The 24,620-nt window shown below is 39.7% G+C and overlaps 1 protein-coding gene across 2 annotated transcripts; it reads left to right on the plus strand.

Moving 5' to 3' along the window:
- Window positions 1–671: 671 nt before the first annotated feature.
- Window positions 672–23,513, plus strand: LOC129767935 (axoneme-associated protein mst101(2)). 2 transcript variants are annotated; one of them, XM_055769238.1, is made up of 7 exons: window positions 672–830; window positions 13,105–16,406; window positions 16,452–17,159; window positions 17,215–17,356; window positions 17,414–17,830; window positions 17,895–18,168; window positions 22,921–23,513. In XM_055769238.1, the coding sequence occupies exons 2-7, from the start codon at window positions 13,125–13,127 to the stop codon at window positions 23,324–23,326; spliced, it is 5,229 nt and encodes a 1,742-aa protein (XP_055625213.1). In that variant the 5' UTR covers window positions 672–830; window positions 13,105–13,124; the 3' UTR covers window positions 23,327–23,513. The 2 variants fall into 2 exon arrangements, with proteins under 2 accessions (XP_055625213.1, XP_055625212.1); XM_055769237.1 differs by lacking the exon at window positions 22,921–23,513 and adding an exon at window positions 22,301–22,868.
- Window positions 23,514–24,620: the final 1,107 nt, after the last annotated feature.

Below are 24,620 nucleotides of genomic sequence, written 5' to 3' on the forward strand. Positions count from 1 at the left end.
GAAATTAAAAATGATCGATTTCACGATGAATATCTTCTTAAATTATTTACTTTCTAAGCTCGGAGGATTCAAAAACAACAATCCAACACGGGGTACACTCAATTTTGCGATTGATTGTATATGCCGACGAAACTATTCATAGTGAACATTACCGAAAACTATTTATCTAATTGAGCCTTGTTTTGCCCTGTGTTTTCTGTTAGTTCGAAAAAAACTGCAACAACAGCCACATATTGTTTTATTTTCTCAAACTAATCCATTACTCATGCATTTTATTACCTGAAGCCAATTGCTACAATAGCGCATGAAAATATATTCAATGCCCTTTACGTGTTGTCAACATTGGAACCTCCCCACGGTTAGTCCATTTACAAAAAAATGACCAGACCATAAGTCTATGACCACCACTGAACCAAACTGTCATGGCACACCGAAACCGCTTTTCCAAATCACAACAACGCCACGCCTGCGAACGTAAGTGCATGCAAAATGCGCACACCGTTGCCTCAAACTCGAATCCTCACGAAAATTTTCACACCAAGACACACGTGCACGGCTATTCCTAAGCCGGGAATGCGTTCCGCGGTTGCGATTAGTCGCTTCTCCCGGATTCACTCGGAAAATTTCTCCACGCTCTCAAACCCAGCGGCGCGCGGGTCGTCGGCAATTCTCTTTTCACTTTTGGTTCATTTTCGTCGTCGTCGCCAAGTTTTTCCGTCCGATCCCAAAAGCCACAGTCTAATTTCGACCGCTGAGACAGATAAATACTAAATCTCTAGAGCTGCTCCTAGAATCAATCTAGCGAAGGTGAAGTCAAAGTAGAGAACAAAGTAGGTAACCAAAGTGACCAAATTCAAGCATGTGAAGAGCAGCGGAAGACATTGGCCCTTAAATCGTCTGGTTTTTCGCGAGCTTTGCCACAGTTGCGGGAGTTTTTCTGTGAAAGTATGTGCTGCGTTGGTCAATTTGGAGTTGGTTGTGCATTGTACAATGGGAAACAGTGTGGTTATGTAATGAATGTTCCATTTGGAGAAAGGCAACCATGCGGTTCAATTCCGGAACATAATGAATTCAAATCGTTCTTGACGCCATCATTCGTTTGAGCAATCGACGAGTACCGTCATCAATCTCCAGACGTTGATTAATTACATTCTGAATCAGTATACTGAAAGTGATTTGCAGCTCATTCCGTATTTCTTCCCCATCGACTGACTCGACGGGCGCAAAGATTACAAAAAAGGATGAAAATCTGAGAAAAAGTGAAAAAGATAATAATAGCATTTCTGTTGGTGCGCTGTTGAACGCCACGGCTGAGAGGTTTAGTTTTCCCCGTTGTTATTGTTGTTTTTTTGTCGCTACGTCTGTTCAAGAATTCTGTGTTTATTATTAGTGACGAAATAAAACTGTGCGAACACAGGACCGCGCGAGCCTGTGCGCGCGCGAGATAATATTCACGGGAAGAGACAACAACTGATCAGAGAAGAACGTGCGTTGCATTGCTGTGTGAACTTACTCAAGAGTCTAATGGAGAGACCTTCTAAAAATATTTAGGTTTCATTTTAGTGCGATATGTCAACGAGAAGTGGCTCAGTAAGACAAAATGGCCTACCCGCGGCGATGTCGCTCCGGGGTGAACGCAAGCATGTTGCCTAATGAATCATGTTGTTGATTATCCTGATGAATGAAAATTTCGAACCAAGCCGATTTTTTGCTTGAGTCACTGCAAAAGAATTTCGACAGCTGAGTTTGCTGTTTGACCGGCTAGACATCGATAGGGTTGTTGTGTCAATTCGACAAGCTGATAGTAGCTACAGTACCATAACAGTTGAGCACTAGTTCTAATAAGTACATAAAAAATATACAGCAAAAGAAATGCGGTAGACCTCAGAGTAGATCTTCAGTATAAACGTTTAGATAATTATTTCGATTTTCGGTTCCCGCCTATTTATAATTGTTCATTTGGTAACCAATTTATCTGCAACAAAATTGGCCCGTTTTATCTTGTATGCAGTATACTCATGTGCATTTTTTGAAGTTTCAATATATTCTCAATATATTCTACTTTGACGGGATATCCATTGATCGCTAAGTTATTCCAAACAACAGCTAACGATTTCTCTGCATACTCAAAATGTTTCGTTTCTAATTCCGGATCCTTTGTTTTGAGTTTTTCATCTAAGTGAGATCCCCCATGATCATGAGGACATATTGAACCTGATAACATCCTGGAACGAGGAGCCAACCGTCGTTCAACTCGGATGATGGCACGTCTGAAGCCATCCTGGAGTTGCCCCAAATAACGAATATTGCATCAAGATTCAATTGATTTAAATCAGGGGTTCTCAAACAATTTTGGGCAATAGACCCCTTATCCAGAGTTGATTGATACCTTAGACCCCCAATAGCCAAATTTTGCAAACAAAAACCTATTTCTCGTTTTTGTCTTATTCATACAAAATTCTTACTAATTCTCTAATTCATAATTCTAATTCTCTTATTCATGCAAAATTCTTACTAATTTAGAGACTGCGGTTGGTTAACCTGTTATAAGGTCGTAACTACTATATTGTCACCCACAGAATTAATTTTTTCGCCGCACTTGGAATATTATTTCAATATTTTGCTTAACCAAAGAACTCTAAAAGTATCTGGTAAGGCATCGGCGAACAGTGATTTTGTGGTTAACGGGCAGTGGCAACTATATTTTTATTTTTTTTATCCCATTTATTTATTTTAGGCTCATTAGCATTTTAGCTGTAACAAAGCCGAATTTTAATCGTGTACATGTCACATGGTTATCATATCTATAATTATAGCACATTACATTACACAGTTGCCATTCGCCAGTATTCCTTCTATACCATTGCATATGGTACATTTACACAGTAGCCATTTAGGCGTAAGAGTATTCTGTATTGTATTTCTCTTCCATTATCCAGTTAGACCACCGGACAGCGGAGAAAGTTGATTGATCATTGTTGAGCTATTTATAGAACAGCAGCCCGATGTGTCTTGCAGAGCAGAGCAGTTGTATGGATGAATCGATCTAATTTCGACCGTGGATCGATCTCCATCGCTGATGATTGTTGCGTGGACGTTATTCTGTAACAACACAAAGATGGTCAATGAGGGTCCTGAGTTTTGAACTCACGATCGATCGCTTACTAAGCGAACGCGCAACCAATGTGGCTACGGAGACCTCCTGGCAACTATATTACCACCAACTTTTTCAACTGTTTCAATAGTTTATTTTTTATCAAAGATAATTTGTTTGAATCGATTCCTTACCAAGTTTCCACAGCCTTTTAAAGGGTTAAGCCAGAGTTGCCAAGTGTATTGAACAGAAATCTTTATATTGGAAAATCGAAAGTCTTGATTTGTCTGGATTTTTTTATATTGAATTGCGAATTTTATTGAACATTTTCACGAGAACGTCGTTCGATGTGTGTGGAAGCGGACACGGTTTGCTGACGAGCAATGACAACGAAGTGTCTTTCTCAGGGCAGATGAAGAAGGAGTTTGGATTGAGTTTGTCCACAAGGGCCCTTCTCAGAACTAGAACTGTAAAATTTTAATGTCTCTATATTTCAACACAATCAATCAATCAACACTGTAAAACATGATTTAACAGTTATTTTTTCTCATCATATATCGACGCATTATACTTAAACTTGATGGTTGCAGACATGTGCACCAAACCATTTTTTTCGGTGTTTAGTAAGTTGTGGCAAAAACTTTACCCCAAAACATGACAACATTGGTTCACTCATCCGGAGACTAGTCTGAAAAATCAACATTACGCAGCTCTCTGAATTCCTCATCAATTGGCTGAATTTGGCTGAATTTTCATTCCTCTGGGAACCAGAGTAGAAAAATTTCCATTGGGCCTAAAAATGGCTTGATGTTGTCTTCTGATGCATGGTCCAGCATGGTCAGATTTATCATAACCGAGTCATGGAAGTTGAAGTAGACGTATTATGTATTTTGTTTATCAAACGCATCTTTATTCAGCTGTTTTAGCGTTTGCATGAACTCTTTTGTGAAAAAATATCCAATACCGTGCGGAAAAATCGTGAAATGCTCGAATGAAGAATCGGTAGGACTCTCGCTTAATAAGTTAATCATTGTGAGTATGTATGACAAAAATGTCGAATGAATATTAGTCTACCACTTGGGCGTTCTCAACATGATTAATATGTTTCACAAATCCAAGGCAGATTCGGAGTGGATCATATCTGACAGGCACTCTTTGCATCACTGCTTCCAGTGAGAGCTAGTCGCGTATGGATGCAGCAATTTCAAGGGTTTCAATTCAAGAATTTCCTGAATCAGTAGTCCGCAAGGGACTGCTTCTAAGACAGCTAGTGGTTTGCCTCATTTCATCTGGGATATGCTTACACGCATACGAAGAGAATGAGGCAGAACTATAGCAAATACTCTTCATGATGAAAAACGATGGACAATCTCTTTTAAGCAAGCTTATATTTAACAGCCATGACAACATCATGATCCGGTAGATTAACGCGATATTCGAGATGTATTAATTGGTGCCTGCTTACTGGCTGCTGTTATGCTCAATACAACACATGATTTATTATCTTGGATGCTCAGGGAACATACCTTATTCGGCCCCAAAATCGAAGCTAGCTGCTCAAGCATACAAAAGCGCATGTATTTATCTATATAAATATAAATGGAAGGCCAAATGTGTTGGTAAGCGGAAAACCCGAGGAAGAGATGGTTCGATTTGGGCCATCATTGTTTTGTTGTATTCGTCTCTCCATGTAGATCCATATAGCGGAGTGAAAAATCGTAAATTTTTCGGAAAACTCTGTTGCAAGGTCGGAAAATTCGGGAATTTGAATTTCCATATGTTATACAATTAAATCATGATAAGCGTTGTTAGTCCATTTGATGTTTGCGTTATCGAAAATGATTTTTGTTCGAAAGCAAAAATGGATTTCAAGCGAAATAACGCACTCCTATATCTTCTATCTATATAAATAAAAATGGAAGGCCGAATGTGTAGGTAAGCGGAAAACCAGAAGAAATGGTCCAATATGAGCCGTCTTCATTTTGTTGTATTGGTTTATTGCCTCTTAGATCAATGTTATGTTATGTTTAAAATTTTGAAATTTTATCAAACATGTATTCCACGTAACGGAGAAACATGTTATCTGCAAGTGAATCAAAAATCTTGAACGAATATTGTGTCTGATAATAATTGTATATTATAATGACGAGTTTTGGTAGAAGTAATAGGAAAATTATAGTAAAAGTAAATTGTGAGGGGCCAATTAGAGGATACATCAATGGCGAGTTCTGCGATTGAACCCACGAACGTTCGCTTAGTAAGAAAACGCGAATGTTCGAATGAGTTCATATCAGAAAAATAAATTTGGTGAGATGAAGATCGCCGGAGCATCTAGTTTAGGAATTCAAATGAAAATTTGTTACGTAACGATCACGGCAGACCACCCTCCCCCCCTTCCTTATGTCACATTAACATATTATTTAATACGTCACACATCAAGTGACTTCACTACTCTGCTGAGCATTCTAGCGCCCTATGTTATGCAATTACACCACGAGTGAGACTCGATGCTGTACGGGAAAGGTCCACCTGGACCTCCCTTCCCCTCTTCTTGCGTAACGTAGTTTTTGCGTGCTATGCCTTTTTCTAAATTCATGTAGGGGAACCGCGGGTAATACGGACAGTGGGGGTAATATGGACATTACATTTTGAATTTCAGATTTCTGTTAATGAGAACATCTTCTACATGTTATTCTATAATATTTAAGCCATATTTTCCGCATCAGCTTACCATCGGGGAGTATGGCATACCCTCGATCAGAGCAATTTTCTCGCTTTTGGTCGTCAACAATCTCCCGAGAGAAATAGCTTGTTTGTGAGGGATGCCAGATTATTTTTTCAAATATCTCTGCATGGCACGAATGAATGTCTTCAAATGTAATCATAATGAACAAAAATGAGCAAACCATCACGATATTTCTAAATCATGTTCGATAAATCACACAAACAATTGCTTTCACATACTTTGAAATAACCTCAGTATGTTTTCACCAAATTAAATGTCTTGACAACGAAAACATGTTCTCACATCTGGCATCTATATTATGTGCTCAGAGAATGCAGGAAAACAAGAGCGCGGACTGGAGAATTAATGCACGAATACTGGGAGAACACGCTCACCGGAGGAACGGTTTCTTCTCTTCGCTGGTGGGCATGAAGGGAATAGATTGATGGAATCTCTCATTCATACAAGCTGTTTCTGAGCCATATTGTCTCTGAGAGAAACAACTCATTGGCATAATATACTTCTGCTGGGCCATTTAACACCGTGTGATTGGAAATTTAGAATTTGGGCGCCTTACAAAATAAAATTCGTAGCACTTCTGTTATTCAGTATCTAAAATATAGAACGAGTACATATGACTGAGGGTTAACTAATCTACGTACTGACGTAGTTGTTACCTTTATTTTTAGAGCACGGTCAAGATAAATCCATTCTCGCTTAGGGGGTGCGTATTACACACTTCTCCTATATAAGGAAAAGTAAATTCATTTTTGAGTGGAAAAACTTAAATCTAGTTTACTTTTCAAAAAATAAAAACATTACATTAACTCATTCGGAGAAAAAAAGTGTTGCAGAAATCACTACTGACAAAACCGAATAACTTTCATATCGTGGTCCTATTCTACCGATACCCTTAAATTGCCATTGATATTAATTGGAAGATAGAATAATCTTCGATATTTCAAGGATTTCTCGCTTCCAGTGTACTAACGAGGTTCTGCTTTTGCTTGGATGAACCGGCAACTATTCTGTAAGTGGTTTCAAAATCAGTTTGTTCCGGAAGTTTGTCAGATTATAACAAAAAACTAGAACCTAAAGCCGTTTTATTAATATGATGGATAACTACACTGCGCGCCATTGAGGGGATTACATTTTCTCTGATAATAGATTAACATGAGCTTTCTCCACAAATGCCGGATATAATATCTATTGCTCAACCAATAGACCAGGGAATAATTCGATATATTAAAATTAATCTACCTAGAAAATTGGAAATGTCATTCATGTTTAATTCAGAAAGACTGAGCAAGGCACTAAAAACGTTGAAAGATGTATTATTTTGGATTTTATTTAATCAGCCCCAATCACCAAATCTTGAAAGCGAATAGGTATGGTGCAGTTAATAAATACTCTGTCATACTTACCTACTCCTGAAACCCGAACTCGAGGAGGAAAGAATGTGTCACAGTGTCACATGTTATCAGTATACAGTCATTCGTGAAAAATTGTGATTTTGTTCTTTATCGCAAAACATTTTTTTTTATTGTTTTTACCATTTAAAATGGGTGGTCCGAAAATTCAACTTTTCTCCCCTTTTTCCAAAAATGCCCTTTTTTTAAAATTCATAACTTTTGAACTACTGTACCGATTCTACATATCAAAATAAATATTCGAACAAAAATTGGATTTTGTTTTTGTGATTATTGATTATATAATTTTTGTTTTATAGTTTACACGGTCTCGGGAACAAGGGCACTATTTTTTAAATATTTTTTCTTGAAACCTGAGGATTTTTACATTACATATCCAAAAATCAGAGAGGTGTTATTTTTTTTTGTTTTTGACTTATTATTTTTCAAAGAATTCATTCAGACGATCAGTTGATTCAGGTGATCGATATATCAAATTGAAGCCAAGAAGGTAGTCTTCTTTGAATTTTCTGATTTTGTTTTCGTAGTTATTGATTATATGTGGTTTTCATAGTTTACAAGATTTAAAAACCAAGGGCGCAATTTTTGAAATTGAAAGCTGAGGTTTTTTACATAACACATTTAAAAATCAGAAAGGTGTAATTCTTCGTTTTTGAGTTATGATTTTTTAAAGTTTATATGTCTTCAGTCTTATTGCAGTATTTCTGTACGACTAGACAAGATCTATGCGACTAGGATTCAGTTTTTTCGCAAAATATTCTTTCAAAAAAGAATAGCTTATCAACTTCAATTTGACATATCGATCATCTGAATCGGTCCAATACCCAAGAATTTTTGAAAAAAAATCATTTTTGGAAAAAAGGGGAAAATGATTCTTTGCACCATCGATTAAATCAGAAAAATCATAACTTAAAAACTAAAGCAAAAATCTCTCATATATTTTTATATTTTATGTAAAAAAACTCAGTTTTCAAGAAAAAATATAGCGCCCTTGGTCCCGACTCCATGTAAACTATAAAAAACAAGACAATCAACAATCACGAAAACAAAATCCATTGTTTTCGCAAGTATGATATTTGTTCGAAGAAGATTAGCTCATTGGATTAATTTGATATATCGATCTAAATCGGTGAAGCAGTTCGAAAGTTATGAATTTTTGAAAAAATGCTGTATAGAGAATGGGCAATTAGAAAGAATTTAATATATTGATTTTGAGGAAGATGAAGAAGTAAGTGAATGCATACAGATGTCAATTGGAAATATCAACTCTAAAATATGCAATCGAATAACATCAGCATGAGACAATTCACACAGAATGGCAGTCAATAATTCGAGTTATAAGAATGAATGCTCAGAACAAATCACTTTTTCAGCTCGTTTACTGTTTTTAGGAAATATTCGAGAAATTACTATGAGAATAGCTTTGCAACACTAATCTCAATATGCATTGTGTAAACAAATGTTGTATTACAGCTCATGTGATGAATAATGTAATGAATGTTGTTCTATATATTTTGCATGTCACAGGGAAAAAAGTGTTTAAATTTTACATATTGGAGATAAAACATAGATTTTTTTACGAAAAAACCTGTTTCGAATATATCACGTTTCCATTATATCACGCGAATTTCGTTTTGACTGTGATATTATCGAGACGTTACTGTATTATGCAAATAGACGTATTTATCATGTACTTGCAATCAGGGCTCGAAATTTTCGAAGATGAAAAATTAATATCGACTATCCTCTCAGTCGTTTCGCTTCGACTAGCACTACTTCGGCATTCACCGTCAACATAATTTGCATTGACTAGAAAATGAATTGACTAGCTACGAGAGTGAGGATGACTGATGAACTAGTCCAATCAGTGGTTATTCTAACTGACGGGACTAATGAATACAAATCTGCCTCTTCATTCTACTGACTTCAATCCACATTTCTACTCCCCTAGGAACGAAATTGTTACCCGCGTACGCAATCTTATTTTTACGTCCATATAAAGAGGAACGAAAAATTGATTTCTGATGCAAAAAGTAGTTACCTCATTGATGGACGGTTTATTGTCTACCCATCGTGAATTCAAAGAACTTAGACAGTTATCAGGTATGCTAGAAAGGTCCTCGCGTTAGTATTAGTAAATAGCGTGCAAAACAGCGCACACACACTGCACGCTATTTTCTACGTGTGAGTAATTTTCGTGTACGATACAAAAAAATATAGCTCATCTGTAGCGTATGTCAAACCACGTTGAACTCAAACATCGATGCATGCATACATGATACATGGAAGAGAGAGAGGGACGAATTCGTTTTGGGGGAAGCCACTTCAAAATGCTATGAAGACAATTTGACAGGGAAGAATGAAATGATATAGTCGAGTCGTAGAGGGGGAAAGCGACTAAACGTCCGACTGACTGTTTAGTCGTTTTGGCGGAGAAACTCCGTGAAGAAGCCAAAAGTCATTTCCAACTGAATACGGAGGGGAATTTCCCCAATAGTCAGCTGACTATCCTCAGTTGAATATGACTTTGCTGAGCCCTGCTTGCAATGTTAGAATGAAATGTATTTCATTTTGTTTAAAACTTTTTTAATTTTTTATATTTCGATAACCAAACATCACACCGGTCAAAATTACAAGTTTGGTAGAAATAGGTATACGGTGATAAAAACTCGAAATTATGCGACACCATGCATATTTTGTTTCCTCCTTTTGAGACTCAATTGGTTTATGAGAGATATCTTATGGCTTCTAGCTTTCCTGCTCAGATACTCCCATAGTGTCCGTATTACTCCCACCTCCCCTACTCTTGTTAAACTTAAAAGCGAGGCAACGAAAAGTAGAAAATTCTAAAATACGAACGGAATTCATTTCTGTACATGTGTATTTTCTGCAACCAGGATTTCTGATCAATTTCACTTTGGAGCACGGTATTCGTTCTCCGGCTCTTGTAAAACCCCATCGTAGAGACCCAAAATGAAATCGTTTTATCACATTGATGCTTGTTAGATTTGGAAAATTTCAAGGATTTAACATTGCAGTAACCTTGAGGATCGAATCATTGAAATTGGTTCTCTCAATCTGCTTGTTCATTCTTCGTGTTATGAATTTAACTATCGAAAAATCTGTACCAACAAAAATCTGTAATCTGTACCGAAAAAATCTGTACCTTTCCAGATAAATCTGTATGTTTGCCAACACTGCTCGCAAATAAGAGAATAGAGATAAGAGCCCGGATCTGTAAAGTTCGGGCCGTATATTTTATTTTGAAAGAAGAGTCTATAATGTAATAATTTATTTCTGTCATTGAAAAATTCATTCATGAAGCATTGGTTCGACTCGTGTAACCATCTGTGTGATTCCGAAATCGGAGTTCAAATAACAAATCTGAACAAATTGATAGGAACTGAATTTATTTACTTGTTATAATATTCACGACTAGCCTTCCCGGCAAACTTCGTCCCACCTGAAATTTGTTTTTTGCTATCAATACCTTCAAACATTCACTTTTTTATTCATTTGTGTGACAACCTACCCTTAGAGAGAGAGAGGAGGAGTGTCGAACCGCCATTAAAACATTTATTGCATCCTGAAACCTCCACATGCCAAATTTGGTTTCGTTTGCTTGAATAGTTCTCGAGTTATGCAGAAATTTGTGTTTAATTTGTATGGGAGACCCCCTTAGAGAGGGGGGAGGAGTATCGAACCACCTTAGGAATGTTTCTTCCCCATAAAACCTTCACATGCCAAATTTAGTTCCGTTTGCTTGATTAGTTCTTGAATTATGCGGAGATTTATGCTTCATTTGTATGGCAGCCCCCTACCCCCTCAGAGAGACGGGAGGAGTGTCTATTCGCCATAGAAACGTTTTGTGTCCCCTAATACCTTCGCATGCCAAATTTGGTATTTTCTTGATTAGTTTTCGAGTCATGCAGAAAAGTTTCCTTTCATTTGTATGGCAGCTCCCACTTAGAGAGGGGGTGGAGTGTCTAACCACCGTGAAAACATTATTGTGCCTTAAAACCTTCATATGCCTAATTTGGTTCAATTGCTTGATTAATTCTCGAGTAATGCAGAAATTTGTGTTTCATTTGTATGGCAGCCTCCCCTCAGAGAGGAGGGTGGAGTGTCTAACCATCGTGAATGTACCTAATTTGGCTTCATTTACTTGATTTGTTTTCGAGTAATACAAAAATTTGTGTTCCATTTGCATGGTTTCGTTTGCTTCATTAATTCTCGAGTAATGCAGAACTTTGTGTTTCATTTGTATAGAGGGGGGAGGGGTCTCAAACTATCATGAAAACCTTCCCCGGCCCCAAAAATAGATATGTTCGAAGCGGAAAACGTCGAATTCAAGACTTTTTCAGCATTTATAAAAATGCGATTTTAAATATCTATGACCCCGTTTCATTAGAACGGTTTCGGAAGACTTTTCAAAAATATAGGATAAAGTTTTAGTAAATAATCAACTTGTTGCATGACATGATGAATTGCTGAAGAATTGAGAAGAACAGAGTATAATGACTCATATATCAAAATATATTGCTCCGTCCCACTGGTTTTCCACGCAATGGGTGCACCAAAATGCTGTCTATCTCAAGTAAATTATGATTTATGTATGGTTTATTGGAATTGTGCCTGTGCAATAAGTTATATGAAATCTCCCCATCGTTAAACTCTCGACTCATAAAATTCTTATAAACCATTGAATCGATCCAACGATAAATCTGTCTAATTTTATATAACATGTGAAAAACACGTACCTCTCAATACATCCGTGCCTCATCACGATGCCTGGTATAAAACTTTCTACTGAAGGAGAAAGGTGAAAAATCAAGTCCGCGGTGAAGTTCAAGAGGATGAATACGTTAAAGATGCGTATTGTAACCGAGGATCATTTCTCTTTCATCAGCTGCTGTGGGTTCGTTCCACATGAGTAAAGAGACATTGCCCTCGGACTATTTATAAAAGATCCGTCGAAAAAATTTCCTTTTTGCTTCGGTTTGTTTTTCCGCTCGTACATACCCCCACGTTGTGACATCAAGTGAAATAAAAAATGCCATTTCTAAACTTCACATCAAGCAGCACGACCCACGCGATTTTCTAGTAGGGTACTGCTGAGTGGAACACATCGACTGCGGCTCACCAACAACACGTGTGCCCTTGGACCAACCACAGGCTGAAACATTGCACTTGAAAACATTCGTGAATATCGAAAAACGAACAGCATTAATGGGATATAATTTTCATTCTCGGTATGTTTAACTTACTAATTTGAATTTGGGTCACGTCTCAATGAGTTAGAATTTGCGCCAAAATTTGTGTACATTTTTCGTAATCAGCATCCCACTGATTCAGTGCAGAATAATGGCACTACTTGTTGACTACTGGCGTAAAATGAATGAAAATAAACTAACAAACATTTTAACCACTGAACATTGCCCACAATGTTGACCCTAGCCGGCAACATTTCCAACAAGTGGAAACTGCTATCGACTTCAATCATCGAATTTAATCGCATGATATCAAATTATTCCAAACTATAAACCAAAAAACCAGACATAACGAATTACGCAACGCAAAACGATGTCTGATTTTCACTTACTGGCTTTCATCGTGTGGTCAACGAATTCGATTATCGTTACTGTTCGCCCACATCTCGAAGTACCCACTCGGAACAAAACAAAAAGTTATATATACGTATTTATAGACTGTTTACCCCAAACAGATGCTCTGTTTCATACCTTGCTCTCGCGAAAACCAGACGTGCGGATCGCTACTTGTCGACCGCGGAAATATTAATCGTTCTAACCAGTTGTGATAAAGGAAAAATAACATAAACTTGTTTATTCTCTCAGCTATCTAAAAACTACACAAAATGGCGAAAAAGGGGAAACCGAAAAATGGACCTGCGAAGCCGGATGCTGTTGAAACTCTCCCACCAGTGGATGCTGCCAAACCCGTTGAAGAACCAGTTAAACCCACAGAAAACGTAGTAGCACAACCAAAAACCGTCGCACCATCCGAAACCGATAAACCCAAACCAGGCTCTCCAAAGCAGAAACAGAAGGCTCCGGCCAAACCTAAAGTGGAAACTAAACCCGCAGAAAACGTAAAACCAAAACCACAAGCACCCAAAGCGCCAGCTCCTGCTCAGAATGGAGTCAACGCAGGAAGCACCACTGCCGAAGGGACCTCAAGTGAAGCGGAGGGAGCGGATGCTCAGAAGAAAAAGCGCAACCGCAGACATCGCAAGAAGAAGCCAATTGTGGAAGGTCAGAGCGACCAACCCGTCCAACCAGCCCAGGCGGATTCGAAACCCAAGAAGGAACACAAGAAGAAACGCGCCAAGCGACTGCGTGCGTTGGCACTGGCGGAAGCAGCCGCTAGCGCTCAGATTGCCGCTGCTGAAGGCGCTATTGCAAACGCCCCCGGAGATGGAACGAAACAGGCCGAAAATGTGGGACAGATTCAGAAGAAGATTGAAGTTGCCTCAAAGGTGCTTCAACAGGTCCAGCAGCAGACGCACGAAGAACAGAAGAAGATTGATAATTTGAAGCAGGAACAATCGCCTAAACAAGCACAGAAGAACAACAAACAGCAGTCGAGAAACAGAAAGGATTCGGACAATCAGAAGGTCGCTCAGAAGGAAGCTGAAGCAAAGAAAATCGCCGGAGAAAAGCAGGAAATCCAAAACGAAGCTAAACGACTACAGGAGGAGAAAGCCAAGAAGCAACAGGAGCTGCAAAAATTGTTAGCTGAAAAGGCCCAGAAAGACGAAGAGGCTAAGCGTCTGATCGAGGAGAAACAACGCAAAGAAGCGGAAGCAGCCAAGCTCATTGAACAGCAAGCGCGCATCGAAGCTGTTGAGCAGAAGATAGAAGAATTAGACCAGAAGAAAGCAGAACCGGTCGCCAAGCCGCAGCAGCAGCAGCAACAAGCACGAACAAGGAAGGACTCGGAATCTAATAAGCAGAAGAAACAACAGCAGCAACGTGAACGAAAGGAATCAGAATCCACAAAGCAACCTCGTGAAAGGAAGGAGTCCGAATCAACGAAGAAAGCCGCCGAATTGAAGAAAGGGTCGGAGGTAAAAAGCGAACCAGAGAAAAAAGTGAACGGAGACGAAGAGAAGGCTGCGGCTGCTGAAAAGGCTGCCGCTGAGAAAGTTGCAGCAGAAAAAAAGATTGCTGACGAGAAAGCCGCTGCTGAGAAGGCTGCTGCCTCAAAAAACGCTGCTGCTGAGAAAGCAGCCGCGGAAAAGGCTGCTGTTGAAAAGAAAGCTGCTGAGAAAGCTGCAGCTGAAAAAAAGGCTGCCGCTGAGAAGTCCGCTGCTGAGAAAGCCGCTGCCGAGAAGGCTGCCGCTGCAAAGAAGGCTGCCGCTGAGAAAGCCGCTGCTGAAAAGGCTGCCGCTGAGAAGGCCGCTGCTGAAAAGGCTGCTGCTGAAAAAGCTGCTGCCGAAAGAGCTGCTGCTGAGAAAGCCGCTGCTGAAAAGGCCGCCGCTGAAAAAGCTGCTGCCGTAAAAGCTGCCGCTGAGAAGGCTGCTGCTGAAAAGGTTGCTGCTGCAAAGAAGGCTGCCGCTGAGAAAGCCGCTGCAGAAAAGGTTGCCGCTGAGAAGGCTGCTGCTGAAAAGGTTGCCGCTGAGAAGGCTGCTGCTGAAAAGGCTGCCGCTGAGAAAGCCGCTGCCGAGAAGGCTGCAGCGGCTGCTAAGAGGGTTGCCGCTGAAAAAGCCGCTGCCGAAAAGGCTGCTGCTGAAAAAGCTGCTGCTGAGAAGGCTGCTGCTGAAAAGGCTGCTGCTGAGAAGGCCGCTGCTGAAAAGGCTGCTGCTGAGAAGGCCGCTGCTGAAAAGGCTGCTGCTGAAAAAGCTGCTGCTGAGAAGGCCGCTACTGAAAAAGCTGCTGCTGAGAAGGCTGCTGCTCTAAAAGCTGCCGCTGAAAAAGCTGCTGCTGATAAGGCTGCCGCAGAAAAAGCCGTTGCACTAAAGGCTGCTGCTGAGAAAGCCGCTGCAGAGAAGGCTGCCGCTGCGAAGGTTGTCGCTGAAAAGGCTGCTGCTGATAAAGCTGCTGCCGAGAAGGCTACCGCAGAAAAAGCCGCTGTCCTAAAGGCAGCTGCTGAAAAGGCGGCCGCTGAGAAGGCTGCTGCAGATAAAGCTGCTTCTGATAAGGTCGCAGCTCAAAAGGCTTCAGAAGAAAAGAAAATCGCCACCGAAGGAGCTGAAAAAGCTGCTACAGAGAAGACTGCTGCAAAACCGAACCAGAAAGTCAATAATAATAACAACAACAACAACAACAACACAAAAAAGAACAAAAGAACGCCTAAAAATAGTGTGTCGGAAGACGAAAAAATTACCGTTCCAAAAAACGTGCAAAGCAGCGATTTTGTCTCATCTGCTAAGCTTGAGCCAGTTGTAGCAAAATCGCTAGAGTCCGCTGCTGTCACCGCTGTTGCCGCCGCTTGTCCAATTGCTGCATCGAAACCGGAAGAGAAAAAAACTGCCGCTCCTGAAGTGAAGACCCCAGTGAAACTGGCCCCAAGTGATCAGAAGAAGACTCCTTCGCCACCAAAGAATACCGGAGCGCCACCTCAACCAAAAACACCATCCAAGTCTCCAGAAAAGACACTGCCCAAAGCAACCACACCTATGTCAGTCAAAAAAGCTCCTTCTCCTCCCAAGTCAGTTCCTTCCCGAAGCTCTCCCAAGCCAAGCACCCCGCCAGCAACTCCCAAGTCATCGAAAAAACCTGAACTTCCTCCCAAACCTGAATTTCTGAAAAGGAAATCACCTTCGGTGGAAAAAGAAAAACTGCCCGCCGCGAAGACGACTAGTCCACCTGCGAATCTACCGACTCCTTCCGAAGCGGTGGCAACACAGGTACCTTCTGCAACCCCAGTTCCTAGTTCCGCTCCAGTACCTGTAAGCCCAGCTCCTGCATCTCCCAATGCCGATGCATCAACCCCCGAATCCAATGCTGTGGCTGACCGGCTAACAGAAGAATTGAATGGATCTGCAGCGAAGAAACCGGCTGCCAGCAGCACCAAGGCAAAACCCCTTCCAAAAAAGCCCGAAGTTCCTCCTAAGCCCGACGTCCACAACAAGAATGCAGCGAAAATGAAGACCCCAATCAAACAGCCAACCGCTGCCGGATCGAAAGCCGCGACGGTAACAAACGAACCGATACAGAATGTAAATGTGACATCAATTCAGTCTGATTCCAGGTCCCCAGCCATGGAGCAAAGTAGATCAGAGGCATTTAAGAAAAATATGGAGATTATTTCCACCCTTGCCGACATCCTTCTTTCCTATCCTAAGAAAAAGAAAATTTCAAGCTCCCCAGATAATCCTGGTCCATCCACCTCATCAACACAATCAGTCACAGATACAGTAGACACTATAAGCCCGAATCAATCGCCCGTAGAAGCTTGCCAAACGCATGAACCAAAACCTAAGAAGCCAAAATCGAACCTAAATCTGGAACGCATTCTAACGATTCTGCAAAGTACAAACAATTCTGCTACTGTCCGCAATGGTGACACCAAAAGTCCCCTCGATTCTGGTTCTCCGGATGCGGTCGAAGCGGCATTAGTGCACTCATCATCTGTTTCACCACCTGCATCAGTGCAGAGTATGCCAAGTGTAGATCCACAACTCTCGCCCCATCAAGCCCTTTTAACCAAAGATGCAATCCGTGTTTTGATGCCTACCTTGCAGGAGGTGAACGTAAAGTTCAACGTTGAAAAGCAACTGGCGGCGCTCAACGCAACCGCAGCTGCCGCCAAGCTGATGCCGAAGACTTTGCCGCCCGGCACCGAGACAACCGAGGAGGACGAGCTCGAGGAGGACTTTGACGAGGAGGAAGAATCGATCGAGTACAAGTTCGCCCCGCGACCGGTTTTTATCGCTACCAACTGCCAAGTAGGATCATTGGGAGGCATTTTGGTGGGAAATGGATTCAATGTTTTACTTTCAGGTTTGCAAAAACCCCCTGAGGAACATTGTACAATGTGAGGATTGTAGTATGGTGTCGTACTGTAGTGAAGAGCATCGACGGTCGGACGTAGCAGAACATAAAGATCTCTGCAGTGCCATCAAGGAATTCGCAACACGAAGAGGTATGATGTGTGTAGCTGTTTGGTACGATATGTATTAATGATCCATATTCTTTCTAGGTGGACACATCTACAATATGGCTCACAAGTTAACTAACGAGGAGTATCGCAATCTAAGGGTGCACACTCTGAACCAGTGCGAGCAGATGTTGAAACGCCCTCTCCAGCCATTCGAACGAGAGATCCTTCTTTTCCCGCGTACCTGCTGTTCTCCTAGCTGTCGCGAATGGAGGCAAGATCTGCTGACCGAATGCAAAGACTGTCGTCAGATTTCCTTCTGCACCGAACATCCGGACCACATGTTACCCTCGCACAATAAGTGGTGCCGATCATTTTTCCTCTTCCAGAAGCTCATCCTTCGCCAGAAGATTCTCGGCCGTATCGAACCGGTGCTACCAATTCGGATTGCCGGAAAGTCGTTCGTCCTGCCGCCAAATATCGACGAAGTCATCAAGTTGCTTTACAAAAATTCAAATGGTAAGCATGACCATTGATCAGTCAATAGTCCAATGCAATTGTTATCTGGCTCAACACCCAACAGCACTCCGTGACGAATGTGTCTATGCAACGCTGACACAAATCGCCACCGCACCCCTAACTGCCCTCTACGGCTACCTCCAGACTGGGCTGAAACCGACGGAGACCTTCACGATCCATCTGGTCGGGGCGGAGTTGCAATTTGAAGGTGATACCTTGGACAAGTGGGAAGCGTTCTTCCTTCACATTGTGCCAGAGATCACCGAGCTGCGCGTAGTTTTCGTGGGACCTGAACTCAACGCCGAGAATCTTCCGATCGATGTTATCAGCCGAATCAGGTGAGTTGTCTGCCCGCTCGCTTCGGGCTGCGTTTCAATATTCGTTCTCTCGACTTCTGAGAAAAAAAACCCAGTGGTAACAGGCTGTTCTTGTGTTAACATATACCAATTCGGATCCAGCAATCATATGCGCTTCATACCCTCGAGAGATCCCCGTACGTGTTCATGTATAAAATTTGAGGTTAAATATGCTTTTGAAAATGTGTAATTACCTCAAAAACCTGTATTTCCGTGGAGCTGAGCGTGTTGAGTGTGTCCCTCTATATTCATATTTTTTCCAATTGTGATTCATCCATCTTTTGTGTTCCACATCCAAAATGTCAGTTTCCTACAGTGTACTTTCAAATAATGTATCAGAGATAATGGGTCAACCTTTTCTATGAATAAAACACCTTTTTTTAACGAGGCGGCCAATCGACAGGTCCATTTCACGAAACAATTTACTTACTTACTTATGAATCCTGCGCCGGTTGGTTGGCGCATAGGGCCGAGCAAAAAGATCTCCACTGCTGAAAATTATAAGAAAATTCATAAAATTTCATGAACATGACGGTATAACACGACAAACATATTAAAAGGGCCTGTTTACTATTAAAAAGACAATAAATTACAAATATTTTTTTTAAATATCTCGAGAATGGTTGCATTTAGAAGGAGATTTATAATAACCTTTTTTGTTTTAAATCACATCAGAATTCATAATTTGTGGCTAAGAATGATTGCTAACATACAAAAATTCGAAGTTTCGAAAATTCCTAAAATTTCAATGTTCCACAAATTTTGTCGAAAATAGTTTTACCATCTTGGGCCCATTTTTTAAATTTTCCACATAACTTCTATTTTATATGAAAAAATTTAAAAAAATATAAGAAATTACATATTTTTTGATATCGCAAATTCAAATAACGACTCATATTTTTTGAGATATAAATTATCAAAGATTTCTCTTACTCAAATCGATACGCCCTTTTCAAAAGTTACGCTTGAGTCAAAAAATGAACCATGATGATGTATTTGGAAAAGTTGTTGGAAATTATAAGCAAATTCAAAAAATTGCATGAACATGACGGTATAACACGACAAACATATTAAAAGCGATTATTTACTATATAAAAGACAATAAATTAGAAATATTTTTTTAAATTTTTCGAGAATGGCTACATTTAGAAGGAGATTGATGATAACCTTTTTTGTTTTGAATCACATCAGGATTCATAATTTGTGGCTAAAAATGATTGTTAACATACAAAAATTCGATGTTTCGAAAATTCCTAAAAATTCGATGCTCCACAAAGTTTGTCAAAAAAAGTTTTACCATCTTGGGCCCATTTTGTAAATTTTCTACATGACTTCTATTTTGTATAAAAAAAAATTAAAAAATATGTATTTTGGATATTGCAAATTGAATTTTTATTTTGTAAATAAAAAAAAAGAGTACTAATTTTTTTTCTCAGTGTACATTTTTTTCATTTTCAACCATCAATACTCTAGAACTCTTTCTAAGACACTATTTCGGTACGACTCACAGTTTTTGAGATTTAAATTATCAAGAATTTCTCTTACTCAAATCGATACGCTCTTTTCAAAAGTTACGCTTGAGTCAAAAAATTCCCAATTGCTGTGGAAAACACATATTTCCTCTAACCCAAACGGAATACACACTTTCATTGGAATCAAAAATACTCATGTTTTGTCATTTGTCGATTTCATTTGGAATTGCTCTTTTATTAAAATCTTTAGCTAGCTGTCCGATCAATGAGATCGGCGTGGATCAAACGGAAAATTCAGTGTCAGTTCTCGACGTGATAAATGAATTGGCTTTATAGTCAATTGAAGGTGAATGTACTTATGTCTATTGATATTAATTTTTTGTTCAGAAAATTTGTTGCTGTTAAGTTAAGACGTGTGTATTATGATTATATATATATATATATATATATATATATATATATATATATATATATATATATATATATATATATATATATATATATATATATATATATATATATATATATATGGAAAAATGGATTTCTGTCTGTCTGTCTGATTTATATGGACTCGGAAACTACTGAACCGATCAACATGAAAATTAATATGTAGGGGATTTTTGGGGCTGGGAAAGGTTCTCGTGATAGTTTGAGACCCCTTCCCCCTCTCTAAGGGGGGGCTGCCACACAAATGAAACACAAATTTCTACATTACTCGAGAACTTATCAAGCACAATTTGGGATGTGAGGGTTTTTGGGTACGAGAAATGTTTCTATAATGGTATGACTGCCCTCCCTTCTCTGGAATGGAAAGGGGGTCCCATAAAAATATTACACATATTTCAACCAAAAATATTCCAACCAAACATGACAATTGAAAATTTTTAGAAAACTCTGAAGGAAAAAGGGGAAATTCGGAAAATTAAATTCTTATATGTTCTGCAACTACATAGTGACAAGTGATGTTAGTCCATTTGATGTTTGCGCTAGCGAAATTGATCTTTGTTCGAAACTGAAAATGGATTTTAATGTGATGAAACGCACTCCTATATCTTCTTCTATCTATACCAAAAAAAAGGATCGCCGGATGTGTTGATAAGGGCAAAACTCGAGGAATGAATTATCCGATTTAGGGCTGTCTTTATTCTATCATATTTTCTGTAAAAACCATTTATTCCATGTAACGGAAAAACATGTTATTTGCAAGTGATTGAAAAATCTTGAACGAGAATTGTGTCTGAAAATAGAATTGTGAGAAAATAAAGAGAATTGTGTCTGAAAATAATAAGTTTCTGGGTTCGATAATGCACGACATTCTATAAGTTCGATAGTTTACTAAGTTTCACTGATCACTGATAGATGGAATGTTGGTGTAGACCTAAATGCCTGTATTACAAGCTAGCAGGCGGAAATGAGCGCCCAACTATGAAGCAGCGTTACAACCGGTGACACCAGAAGGCATGATATTAACTGTATATGTGGTTACTGTTTATTCCACGGCAGTCCAGAAAACTTCAGCAACGTACTAAGCGCAGAATTTTAAGGTACCTATTAGCCCGGAATCTACGTAGGCGTGAAAGATCTATAGGACTGATTTTTCGAATGAAAGGTATCTCATCAACGGTGACGATCTCGTTATTTCTAGTTGCCCACTCTGGAAGATTGCTATGAACGGCTCAAGTTGTAAAATACGGATGACTGTATCACTTGGAAAAGGTTCGAGATTGTAACGGGTACCGCAAAATATACGTTCAAGCTGTCTTTAACCAAAGCAATTGGCAACGAATGAATATAAAAGACGTCACAATTGACTGAATGTACGCCCGATACAGAAGGTTGAACCCTTTTCTACTTAGACTCAATTTGATTTACCTAATCTTGATTTTCAAACCAGTCGAGATAATAATTATACTACATGAATGTCAAAACTGTCACAAAATAATTACTCAAGATCAAACTAACGTTTTCAAAATTGTTACAACAATTGTTGAACTTGCTCTAACTATATGATAAATAAATTCAACAAAGAATAATCGACAACAAAATTTCATCCAAACGGAAAATAATTGCACAAACAACGATCCATCTATTGCACCGTTTGTCTAATCGATCATCGATAACTGGCTCCACTGAAATGGGCTCTTTAAAAAAATAGTTCACTTTGGAACGCACTATGTTTATTTCTATCTGCGACCATACCCTAGTCATCTAATCAGCGTTATTACATTCCCTTCTTGTTCTTATTTCTTACTGTGAGGTGTTATTTTTGCGATCATTATCATTTTATTTTTATCACTGTTCATGAAATGCTATCTGAATTTCACCCATATGCCAACCAAACAATTCCAAGTGATGCCAGGCCATACTTCCGAGGCATGTTCCAAAATTCCGGCAGCCACAAACCAGTACCCTTTGGCTAACTGTACCTAATGTATCTAACCAGTGATAACAGTTCAAGCGGAGATACCAAACTCAGTTGAGTTCCTAGGATTCATTGATCACGTAGGAAACCAAATCTGCTTGAACACTAATCCTTTGCCAAACCCCAATGGAAGGTAATTATACAAAAGAGAATTACCCTCAATGTCTGTCTCGCCTGGACTATTAAAATCTCTCTGATATCTGATATTTACACGTTCCAGAATGTGTCGTACCTGTCGTCACAAGTTCCGCGTGGTGAAATTCGACTTCCAATGTTGCCGCTTCTATCACGACTACCAACAGGACTCGCGCTACTGCCAGCCCAATCTAATTTGTTTCTACAATCCCGGACTGCACCGATCGACCGGATTTGGCTGTCTAGATACCTGGCCCCGAACCATAGCGGCCGCTACCAGTTCCAACTGTCCGATAGTGGTCACCGCCTACACTGAATACGAATGCCCACTCGATTTGACGCGGCTTCTAAGGGAAGCAAGACGACCCCTTGAAGTGATTCAGAAACCAGCGGAAAATCCGTTCGCCTCACAAAGACCGGATCGTAACTTTATATCCGAAGAAATCGCTCCGATGATCTTCAAAAATTACTACTACTTTGTGGTGAAATAAAATTCACCAAATTTATAGTAGTGATACCCCCTTCCCTTATCATGCATACTGCAAAACATTGATTAAACTTGATCAAATAAATTATTTCAGCATTGCGACGGCAGTCATTTGAACCTTTACCAGTAGTGCTATGATTGCTGGATACCCATCCAAAAAGCATACTTATCACTCTAACTCGCATATCTCCCTTTCTACCCCCTACCCATCCATCTAGAATGTGCCGAACCTGTCGTCTGAAGTGCCGCGCCGTTAAGTTCGACTTTCAGTGCAAACGATTCTATCACGACTATCAACGGGATTACTGCTACAAGAAACCGGACCTAATCTGCATGTTCAACCCCATAATGCACTCAATGGCCGGGTGCGGTGGATTTAATACCTGGCCGAGCACGATCAGGGTGGCCGCTGCCGCTGGATGCCCAGTCATCGTTACCTCCTATACGGAACGCGATTGCCCGCTGGACTTGATTCAGTTTCAGAAAGAAGCCGGACGAAGCCTGGAAATCGTTTCGCAGCCCCAGCTGAATCCGTACGGTTCCATACGACCCGATCGAAACTTCATCTCCGACGAAATTGTGCCGTTGATTTTCAAAAACTATTATTACTTTGTGCTGAAGTGAAACAATGAAAACTTGCTAGGTAATAAGTGCTTCTAGTATTCTAAAACTGCGAATCCAACGCTAGTGTTCTACTGTACTAACCCGCTAGTCCAAATAGTCCCAGAATGTTTCCATATTTTTCAAAACTTGAATATTAAAGAAAACATTGTTGCCATGATTGTCGTGCAATAAATATGATTACATTTTATTACTCTTTATTTTTTCTGTTGATGATGACAACCTTTACAAAATGTTTCATTCTGTTTCTGCCAGCTCACAAACACACAACCTTCCGCTTGGTGGTCATCGAATCAGGAAATCTCGTGTATTGTTCTCTCGAGAACAAGTATAAAAAAATATATCAACCATCTTTAGTTGCTTCTACAAAGTAACGCAAACCCATCGGTTAAAATTCCAATAAATTCAGAAGAGTTGAATTTTATTTGTATCCCTGTAGAAATTATTCCATGCCATGCCCACTAATTCCATACCACACACTAACAAGAAAAACTTCCAACAAACTTTCAAAATATTCATTTATTCATTCATCGATAATTGATCCAGATGCAACTCCAAACAAACGATTACCAAGTTAGCGGTAGACCAACGTCTATCTTGCGGTTATATCATATCGATGGGTATCTCACAGGCCCCGGCCAATAGAGACGTCGGTTAATCGTTCGATTAATTCAAATAATCGAATATCTGAAATTATAATCGAGTAATTTGGTATCGAATAATTCAAAATCAAAATTCGCTAATCATATTTAACTCGAAACAATCGTCAAATTCCCGAAAAAATAAAGAAGGCAGTTTTGCAATTTAAAATTTGTATGGAGATTCTTAAGTTATTCGATTACTTAAAACACGACGCTCTTTTAACCATTTGGCTATATATTTCACAACACACAACATTTACAAAAACTCGCCATTATAATATAAAATCATCATCAGACACAATTCCAGTTCAATATTTGGTAATACTGGATAGAATAGAATACATATTCGAAACAGAAAAGTAAATTTTCATTCATCATTTTTTTATTTTAGAAGTGTGCTAATGTCATCCTGTAAATTCATGGCTGTAGAGTGGTTTTCACATTTTGACCCACCTGGCAGTATGTTAAGTGCCTTGATTTACACCAGCTTGAGAGTTTGGCAGTTCTCACGAGTGACAGTGGTCGCAAATTGCATTTGCGACCCGCAGGGTACGTTTATGACAAGGTAACCTGGACTCGAAGTGTGTAACGACACGATTCACTTAAAGGGTGTGTCACATCAAATTGCATCACGGAAAAAACGTTGTAGAAATTTA

Source organism: Toxorhynchites rutilus, chromosome 2 (genome assembly GCF_029784135.1).
Source record: "Toxorhynchites rutilus septentrionalis strain SRP chromosome 2, ASM2978413v1, whole genome shotgun sequence".
Taxonomy (NCBI): domain Eukaryota; kingdom Metazoa; phylum Arthropoda; class Insecta; order Diptera; family Culicidae; genus Toxorhynchites; species Toxorhynchites rutilus.